The sequence below is a fragment of the Aplidium turbinatum genome, chromosome 8, assembly GCF_918807975.1.
Source record: "Aplidium turbinatum chromosome 8, kaAplTurb1.1, whole genome shotgun sequence".
Lineage (NCBI taxonomy): Eukaryota > Metazoa > Chordata > Ascidiacea > Aplousobranchia > Polyclinidae > Aplidium > Aplidium turbinatum.
This window is the reverse complement of record NC_137479.1, coordinates 2,486,515-2,497,054: the sequence shown is the minus strand read 5'-3', so window position 1 is coordinate 2,497,054 and position 10,540 is coordinate 2,486,515. Positions and strand designations below refer to the sequence as shown.

Here is a 10,540-nt window from a genome sequence, read left to right as displayed (position 1 = left end):
CGCTTTATCAACTGTTTCGCGCTACGTAAGACCACTACACTGGTCCATAAAAAAGTTTGAAAAGTCACACCAGTAAAAAGCGACTTGGCAAGAAAAATTAATTCTGTAGGCCATACAGCAGTGGCGCAAAATTTCTATAACAAAAGAATTAACACAGATTAGGCGATAGCCTATAAACTTACAGTAGGCCCACTTTTACCAATAGGCCTACATTTTGCAGTTACTCGATTTACAAAGACTAGGTCTACGGTGGGTCGACCAACAACCAGTAGGTGTATTTGAAGTGACACATTTTGAGATCAAAAATGACTAAAGAGACTGATTCTGTTCTCCGGTATGCGGATTTGGTTGGTATGGTTATCTGCTTCTTTGCTGTAGCGGGTTTTCTATGGTGCCTACTTGATCCTTGCTGGAAGATCACCAGCCAAGATTTGTCCATACAACCTTACGACACTTGCTACGGAATATGGGTCGGATGTGCTCTTCCGTCGGACGGGAGCTGGATATGTGACGGATATTTCGGAAAAACCATCATTGACTTAAACATTGGAGGTAGCCAAACTTTTGACGGGAATTTGCGTTCTAACGCTTATCCCACATGTGAAACATTTAAACATAACCTACCGTAACTGAATGATTGAAATAAACTGAAATAAAGAATAGGCCTAATCAGAATGACTGTGTAGGTTGCTGGTTATCAATTTGATGAAGAGCTGACTGTTAGTTGTTTTCTGGTTATCAGACTTCGGGATGCTTACGCGAGTCGCTTCTTATTGCAGCAACACGATGAAATAGCAAATCTTTTAATTAAATAATATTGTTCAGCGCGTCAGCATTATTGCAGAGCTGCAACCATATCTGGTACTATTCTGTCATCAGCAGCTTTAATGTTGTCGTCAGTGACCAGTAGTTGTTGCACGATTATGGCAGTGTCGCCCAAACAGAGAAGGCACTTCACAAGATTGTCAGGATGGATATCCATGGTCGGAGGTACGTCTTTGATTATTATTTTTGAACAGCTGGAAGGGCAAAGATACTTTGTCTCAAGCAAAGCTGTTTAAAACTAATGTGCAATCAACTGCAATTGCTACCAAACGTTCCAAGCAACAGGCTACTTTTTAAAAACAAATAAATTGAAAACGTATATAGCCTACTGTATGTGCAGTAACTGGAAAAGCACCAGGCGGCCTATCATTTGGTTGGTAGGCCTACCTGAAATCATCGGCTACGTTAATTTTTAATAGCTAATTTTATAAAATTTAACAAAAATTAAATTCTTGCTACAAGTATTTACATTAGTCTACGTTGACTACAATTACTTTTTTGATATTTGGTTTGTAAACTAGGCCTATGATGCTCTGGTGGTCAAGCAAGTTAAAACATACCAAGAGCAGTTTGGTTGTAATTTCGTAATCAACACTGTCTATTTTGTCTCGTATTTATTACTCATATAAATTTCGAAAAAAATTCACTTGCCTTTTGTTTTTCTCTCCTTGCGTTAAACGTGAACCTAAAGCAAGTTGCTAGTTTTCTATTTGTTTTTATCAAATAATCGAATATTACAAAAGGCGTTCTGGTTGGTTCGGCGGGGGCATGGTACTTTACAGAGATTTACTTGGAACGGGTCTGGTTCTCTATCAACGCCCCTCCTGGGCTTGGCTACACTATCGGCCGGGCCATCTACGTTGCCATGGGATCAGGCCTCCTTAGCTTCATAGCAGGTGAGGCAAGGACTGTTGCGCTGTAAATAATTTTGTACTTTGTAGATGTTAAATTTATGTGTAAAATCAGTCATTTTATTTTTGTTATTAACACGTTCAGGGAGAAAAAGGTCAATAGGCCGTTGACTTTGAAGAGTCTAATATAAGCTTGAATAGTTGATAGGATTGTAATGGGCTACACGTTTATAGCTACCAGCGCAGACACAAAACCCGAAGAATAAACAACAAATTCAAGATAAATCTAGAAAAAATGTAACATATGCAATGAGCTATGGACAGTAAGCCTATTATGGATTAAACGTTAACGCCAGAAATGACATTTCCTTGTTGTAATGATGATGTGGGTCGGCAAGTTTGAGAAAGAAAATTGAACTGAAAAACCGAAATTCACGAAGAAGCCGGTTTCAAAGTGGTCCAACTCAGCAAGATTATGAGTTTACAAGGTTTTACATGGGCTATCTACAACATTCCAAGAGTAAATCTCTCTAATACTTCCAGGCCTGTGCTTCATCTGCCAATGCCAGCCAGCCAGCCATGCAATGGACGACACTCAAGAAATATCAACAGAGCGGCAATTTCAAACGGTGATGTCATCATCTTCATGCGGATTGAGAAACAAATCCCGTTCAGAATATGTATGAGTGAATACGTATGAGTGAATACATATGAGTGAATACGAGTGACGAACTTTATTCACGGAATTCAGTTAAAATATGACTTGTACCTCACATTGAGAGAATAAACAAACTGACTAAGTAAAACTATAACTCTTGGATTTTACTTGCGTTTGTAAATGTAAGCTGAATCATTTCAGCCTATGCCTTGTTCACGCATTAAGAACAGTAAATTATTCCTTCCGTCGGATCACCAATGATCGTTACACCAAGAATGGAACCTTTAATGGGATCTTCATGGTGCATTACACCATGTAACAACAATTCGCGGGAGTTTTAGTTGCAGGAACATTTTTATGTATTGTGTTTTGTTGCTTCAAACTAATCACCAAAATAGCAAAAAAAATTCTGAAGTCTTCTTGCTTTTGATAAAGTGTCTCTTTTGCTGATTGTTGGTTTTACTTAATTTTTTTTTTATTAGCCAGCATAGTTTTCTATTAAACGTGCAAGCATGCCAACATAAAGTAATATGACAAAAAGATAATCCATTGCATCCTGCAAAGATGAAATCACTCCAAAAATCTTAAAAAGTGATTATATTTGTGTGACTTAGGCGTCTATGAACTGAGAAACCCTCTCGTATTACGGACCATGTGCCCTCACTCCTCCTTTTGATGCACATCTACCGCTCTTGGTATTTTATTTCCATATAAGAAAGGTTCTTACAAAATCTTTTACCATGTTCTTCGCTTCCACCCCTACAAGGATCAAAACAATCAAGATGGGTGCAAGGCCTCCGAGAGAAGTCAGCACTGGTCGGGAAACAATACGAAAAATGGACCCCATAATATTTTTTAGCAAATATACAACTAATTTGTATCTTGCGTTGCATGTTCGTGTTAAGCTGAAATTAGCCTACTTTCCTCAGCTTGAAAAGAACTTCGTTCAATGTAAAAATCATCAATAATCACTGGATTACACTTGCAGCAAAAATGCCATTGAGGCAAACTATTTTGTCTAAAAAGCTTTGTAAATACACAATAGGCCTACAGGCCACGAAAATAGTTTTTAATTATTTATTTCAAGCATTTAATTCAGGAGTGTCCAAACTTTTTCCAACGCGAGCCAGATTTGATAATAAGTGTTCGCGGGCCAACAACCACAATAATTTTTCGGAAAACTGCAAGTTGAATTTATATGATTTTTGTGTGTCTGCAGGCCAAAAATAACACATTGTACAACAACAGGTGCGGGCCATACAAAAACGTCTCGTGGGCCGGAGTTAGCCCGCAGGCCGGACTTTGGACATCCCTGATTTAATTCAACTCTTTCTGGACTTTTTGCAATGCAAAGTTACCGATCACAGCATCAAATGATAAAATTTTGAGACGTCTGAATAATTGATGCACAACATGACTGTATAGTTAGGCTTTTCAATCGGTTTTGAGTATAGGCCTACTGGAGCGCAAACAATTCTTTACAAATTTCAGTAATTGCTAAAACCACGTTCTCAAAGCGCAACCGTTGGAGGTAGCTACCGGAACACACAAAAAATCGTAACAAAACTATTTGGAAAAACCTTTCAAAAATTGCAATCAATGATTCCTTGTGTAGAGGTTATGGGGTGGTTCGTTCTGGTTTGCAGCTGAAGTTTGCTGTGTGGCTTTCTGTCAAAAGTACCAACTCATCAAAAATGTCTTGAAAAATGTTATTGTTGTATAGGCCTAGCACATTTTCATCATCCAAAAAGAGGACATGTTTCAGTAAAATGCAGTAGATTTTTACGTTTAAACAATTTTTACATCTTCTTAGATGGCGTCGTATCCAGGCTTACACCTGGTGGTTGAAGATTTATATTAAGTGGAGGGAAAGGCAAGGAAGCCAATCTTCATGTTCACCTTCAGGCATACCTTTAAGTGTCTTGCCAAAGACACAGCTGCATGCTCATGAGCGGTGTCGACTGTCGAACCGGTGCCCTTTCGATTGCCGTTCCAGCGATCTCACCACTCGGCTATGCAGCCGACGTGATTATAGGCTTATGTAACAAAAGTTCGTTCGTCGTATCCAGGCTTACACCCGGTAGTTGAAGATTTAGATTAAGTGGACGGGAAGGCAAGGAAGCCAATCTTCGTGTCCACCTTCAGGCATGGCTTTAATTGTCCTGTCAAAGACACAGCCGCATGCTCCTGAGCAGTGTCGAACCGGCGCCCTTTCGATTGCCGTTCGAAGGCTCTCACCACTCAGCTGTGCAGCCGACGTGACAACTAAAAAACAACAGCAAAAGTGACAACTAAAAAAAATTACATATTTATTTGTCAGATTCAGTCCATGAACATTTTGCTGTTCATTTGATTTTCCCCACCGAAAACATGCGATTTGCATTTTGAGCCATAGTCTGTTGCAGACGAAGAATTGCTCGATTTTTAACAATTCATTAAAAAAAATCTATAGTTCTGCAAGGTTTGAACTATTCTGTCCATTTTCTAATGTGTCATCATTTAAAAAAGCTAATGCAAGCTAGCTATCAGGTTTAAGACACCTTTGCACTATGGCTTTGGTGTAGATCGAACAGTTTAGCATCATCAATGCCAACATTTTTCTCTGACAGATATACTTCCACACACCGCTGAAAAGTGTTTTCCTATTCTTTGGTGTAAGATAGAATAAGCATCTAATCAAAGGATGTGAACTCGGAAAATGAAATTGTAGTCTATTCATCCTAATAGGTAACACAAGAGTCGAACAATAAAAATACATCTGACATGGTCATCGAGTAACACTGCCTTCGTTTGCCACAGAAATAAATGTAATCACCATATCCACAGCAAGCAATGCATTGTCAACTTCAAAGTCAATAAACACTTTTCCTAAACAAGGAGAGCCTACATCTGCCACAGCTCACAGAAAACACACTTTTCAAGTTTTCATACTTCCTTTTTTTATTTGAATAGGCTTAACTGAAGATGATCTATAGCTACTAGCTGATCGAAATCGATTTTTAGCTGTTTATGATTGAACTGACTCGTGTGAAAATAAATTCGTTTGTATTTTCCTTTTTGGTATCGTTGCTTATCCTTAATTAGCTTTCGTCAAACTTCACATAAAAATAAAACCCTGTTGAAAATAATAGTAATGCAAAAAAGAGGACATTTGAGCATCTTCAAGTGTCCTTCGAGGACAGTTCATTTTTTATGAAAAAAGAAGACAAATCCTCCTAAAAGAGGACATATGGTAGCCCTATTGTTGTAGCCTACAAATGGTTTAAATTTGTCCACATGCCTACAACTGCATAGCAGACATACGATGAAATTTTCTTGGAACTTCAAACTCATCGACAATAAGTTTGAGTTTGTTGATACATTTGTCAATTCCAACAACTATCGAATCCTTTGCAATGTACGGTAGAATACATTTCCTTCGAATGATTCAGCTAGTTAAGTGGAGTTATAAAAGCGTTCTGTCCTCAGGAAAAGAAAATCATTTTCTTTTAAATTTATAATTGCCACTGCAACTTTAGCTCGCAAGTAGTAGCCTACTCTTCTCAGCTTTCTCTTACTTAGATTACATCTTCCTTAAATGTCATTAAATTCATCAGTGAATCTTGTTTAGGACCGTAATCCACATAATGCAAAGCAGTCACAAATTTAAAACTGATAGTTGTAGGCTACTTTAGCATTGACTCAGCTTCCGATCAAGCTCTTGTTGGTTCCAACTTGATGCATGAAACGTCTTTAGAGCTTCAATTTCAAAAGGGTAATGTAAAGCATTGGGTTTGACTGCACCACGCCTTGATTACCCTCTCGAAGTCAATTTTCTTTGCAAGATGATAGGAGAGCTTTCTTTAGATTTTTCAGACTTTTTTCTCTGACTGGGCTATAACTTTAAAGATGCCACAAGCTTACAGATAATCAATTACTCCAAATATGATAAGACATTTAAACAACGCTGTCTGTAGACAACATATGAATTCCAACTAGATTTAGCCTAAGCAACAACATCCATAAACAAAAAACTCAAATAAAGAAATAAACTCACAACCTTCCAAAATCACATCATGAGAAGCATGACCAACAAAAGGCTACTTGACCACACGAAAACAGAAGATCTTTTAACTATAACAAAATTACTGTACATCCAATTGCAGCAACAATAAAATCAAAAGTTTTAAAACTGTTCGACCATACTAAAAGATCACAATTCGGAATCAGCAAAGTTTGCACAGAAGGAAAAGTAGAAGGAAAAAGAAAACGTGGCAGACAACCAAAACGATGGCAAAACAACATCCAATCATGGACCGGACTCAATTGCTTTGTTTAACTTATTACCAAAATTGTGAATTTATGTCTGTATTAGTTATGTTGAATTTGTTATCAGAGACTTTTTCTATATCTTGAGACACTGCGGAGTCTTGTGTAGCTTTTTTGCTCGATGGTTGGAGCAGTGGCAACTCAGTGCTATGCGAAACAGGTGCAATGGAATATAATATGGAAAAATAATTATGCAATGTCATGTCGATTTTTTTGTTTTTCTGAGCTTTGAACTGGCAAACACACAGAAATAATAGCCTTCTATATATGGTTTTCGAGTTGTCTCCAAACTCTTGGAATAGCAAATAGTACCAAATGTCGGTTTCCCTTAGTCAGCCATTTAATTTGGATCGACCTGTTCTGCAGATCACATGAGGTGCACAGCTTTTAAATTAGTTAAAAAAATATTCGCTTCAAAAAATATTTTTACTATACTTTTTTGTTTACGTTTAAAAATATTCTGCCGCTACAAGCTTCCTACCGGGGGGAGGACTGCCTAATGGGGGGGGGGGAGGCACCCTCCCACTAGCTACGCCGATGGTTATCGTGAATATAATATGTTCATACAATAACTTTGAAACGTCCTTCAAGAAAGATCTAACAAATTTCTACCCAAACAAACACCTTCTTATGTTAAGGTATCGCAAGATTTAGCCTACATTTGATTATGTGGTCGGTGTCCTTTTAAAAGGCAGACGAAAAAATGCATCAAAAAAGCAAAAATCATCAATTTTTTTTAAACTATTTCAAAAGTTATGGCAATACAACTTTGTGGCTGAAATATTTCCTAAAAAGAGCAATGGGAACTTGTAGCGGCTTTTAATGGGTTAAATTAGTCACCAATTTTCGTGCCAAAATACATTTCATAAGTATAAAAGTTTTGGTTCTAACTTTGTTTCTCTGCATATCCCGCTTGTTTTAATTTGATATGTAGAGTCTGTAGACCACAGACATAGTAAAAAGTTTCAAAAACAATAAGCAGAAAGTTTGCATTCACGTGACGACCCCTTCTCGCAATTTAAGCTAGAGCTTTTTACACAACACAGCCAAAAAATAAATGGTTGAAACATTTTGAGTTTTTTATTATCTGATTAGATAGATAGAAAATAAAAACAATTTGAAGTTTGTGTACTAGCTCTATTCTGAGACTATGACAAAATAACGGTCATATGACTTTGCACTTTATCGACCTTATAAGGAATCTAGATTATGAGCTTGAGAAACAGGGCGCTGGAGGGCGCTGAAGGTTACAAAAACTTCAAGAAATATTTTTTAAACGACAGTTGTGGAAAAAAATGCTAGAAGCATGTTTTAATCAGCAATATCTTTCAAAATATACTAAAAACCAGGCATAACTAATATTTTGCAACATGGTGTTACCGTTATGTAACATTTCTATTACGTTGCAACGAGTGTTATTCATCATCCAATCCAATACTAACATAACGTCATTTCCCATACAACGTTGACATGACGCCATAGTCCCATACAACGTTGGTATGATGTCATTGCCCATCCAACGTTAATATGACGTCGCATTGTTTTGGATTATTTCACATTCAGATGGGAACATAACATTAGCCCAGAGATTTTCAACCGCAGGTGGCGGCACTCTATCATGAACTATTGTCAGGTATTTCATGAAAAAATTTACTACTTTCGGTAAAAACCATTTCAAAATCATGTAGTAATCAGTGGCGTAGCCAGAAAAAAATTTGGGGGCCGGGCAAATATTTGAAGAATTGAAAAGGACGACAAAGTGTTTGATTTAAGCCATCGCCACCTGATGTGCAGTGACGTATCCTGGTGGGTTGAGCAAGGGAAGCAATCAAAGTGGTGGGGGTTAGAGCGTGCCGAAGACACGCGTATTCTAGAAGGGTCCGAAGGCATGCTCTCCCGGAAATTTTTTGCAAAAATACACTCAAATAATGGATTTTAGCGCTTTCTGGAAACACTTTTAGGGTAATATTTGTATGAAATTTATTAGCAGATAAACAGCTATTATCTTATTAAAGGTAGCTCTTACACACAAACGGGAAAAAAACTGCGGCTAAAATTAGAGAACACCAAAAACTCAGATTCACAAAAGCTCAATAGCCTAACCACACAAAAACCCAACAGAGTAGGGGAAGGGAAGGTAATTTGATACACTTTTAACATTTTTGCCTGTTAACTGAAAATTATCTGACGCAAACTATTGATTTCAAGCTGAAATGAAAGTCTGATCCCTTACACACTTTTTAAAAACATTTTCACTTTTTTATTTTTGTTACTTTTTTTTTAATTGAAATTTTAAAAACGTCACTCAAATGTATCAAATTACCTTCCACGGAAGGTAAATTGATACACCCGGAAGGTAATTTGATACAGTAAAACTAATACAGAAATCTCCTTTGACAGTAAAGCAATAAATGAAAATTTAATATCTGGTTGGCGTGCTTGGGTGCAAAGATGACTGTTGAGGCCCATGTGTGCGGCGAAGCTTCTGCAGCGGGATGGTCATGGGAAGGATCATTGGCTGGAGTTCTTATTTAAGGGAGGTGCTTTGCACTTTTCTCATTTTTTGACAGCAGATAGCGTGTAGGCCTACGAAAGCCTATATAATAGTTGTTTCCCAAAGTAGAAGGTCTTGTTAATAAAGAATAACTTATTTAAATCAAGTAGATCAATGTCAACATTTATTACAGTCACAAAAAAGAATTTAATATACTGTATCAATTTACCTTCTCCACATGTATCAATTTACCTTTTTCAAAAAAAGTTATAAAATACTGATTTTTATATGCTTGGATGCACATTGCAGAAAAAACGTGACATGCCCTTGAAGCCTTATCAATGAACTGTCAAATGAGTTTGGTTTCATCTTTCAGGAACTTTTCTTTAATTTTCCAGACGAAAATAATCATGAGTTAAAATTTTTACAAAAATACTCAAAAAACACACTTTTACAATTTTATGCCATAAAAGCACGAGTTAGCTGCATGATGCAATTTTTGTAGGCATTATTTTCACAGATGTTCCACCTAATGACAATATTTTTGACCAATATTTTTTGTACATTTCTGTAGGGGGGTGTATCAAATTACCTTCCGTATCAAATTACCTTCCCTTCCCCTAAGCCATTTTGAAATTGCTTCCACAAATTAGTTAAAAGAAAGGTAAATCGTGTAAAGTTTGGGCGATTTACGATTTGCAAAGTTTATTGGTGTCTTTCTGGATGTCTAAAACAAGTCCTGGGGGGTGTTAATAGCCAGATGCCTTGGAAAACGCTATAAATTTATACAAATTTTATTATATTTTCAACAAAGGGCTCAACTTCGGAATTCAAAGTTTGAAAATTTGTGGGCAGTGGCCTCTTTCTTCCCCCTGGCTACGCCTATGGTAGTAATCCCATTGTTACACTGTAGAAATTTGGTTTCGTTCGTCCATCACAGTTGTTAGGCTGACTGCTCTCTAGCAGCCTTCCAGTGTAGTCCTGGAACATCGTGAGTCTGTGTTTGTTGAAATATTTTGATGTGAGTCAAACATTGAACTTCATGAAAATTGTGGTTTGGTAGGCTACACAGTAGCCTACACATTGTTAGTAAATTAATTAATTGAGTTACCAAAGAAAAAGCTATTTTTTTCAGACTGGTTCCTGATCTCCCCTTTTTCGTCAAAAGCCTATAGCACGGGTTCTTAAACTGTTTTTAACACGGACCCCTTGAACATTTTTTTAGTTTGTGTGGACCTCCTTTATGGCCTAGTCCGAGAAACTTTTTTGATTAACATAAATTAGACATAACGCAATAAAATTAAAATGAATTGGTAACAAAATTTATTTCTATTAGAATGAGGACCTTCTGATGACCCTTCTTTTAGGGTGAAACAGGCTGTCAAGTGTTGACAGAGTAGTAAC

At 37.1% G+C, this 10,540-nt stretch overlaps 1 protein-coding gene across 1 annotated transcript; it reads left to right on the top strand.

The window, feature by feature from the left end:
• The first annotated feature begins 305 nt into the window (after positions 1-305).
• On the top strand, positions 306-2,362 carry LOC145775430 (claudin-2-like). Its single transcript, XM_082586725.1, has 4 exons — positions 306-552; positions 826-990; positions 1,569-1,721; positions 2,220-2,362. Exons 1-4 carry the CDS (start codon positions 306-308, stop codon positions 2,360-2,362), a joined length of 708 nt encoding a protein of 235 aa, XP_082442851.1.
• The last annotated feature ends 8,178 nt before the right edge of the window (positions 2,363-10,540 follow it).

Coding starts and splice junctions, on each gene's coding strand:
- LOC145775430 (XM_082586725.1), top strand. CDS start 306: ATGACTAAAGAGACTGATTCTGTTCTCCGGTATGCGGATTTGGTTGGT. Junction 991..1,568: donor ATGGATATCCATGGTCGGAG/GTACGTCTTTGA, acceptor ATATTACAAAAG/GCGTTCTGGTTGGTTCGGCG. Junction 1,722..2,219: donor CCTCCTTAGCTTCATAGCAG/GTGAGGCAAGGA, acceptor TAATACTTCCAG/GCCTGTGCTTCATCTGCCAA.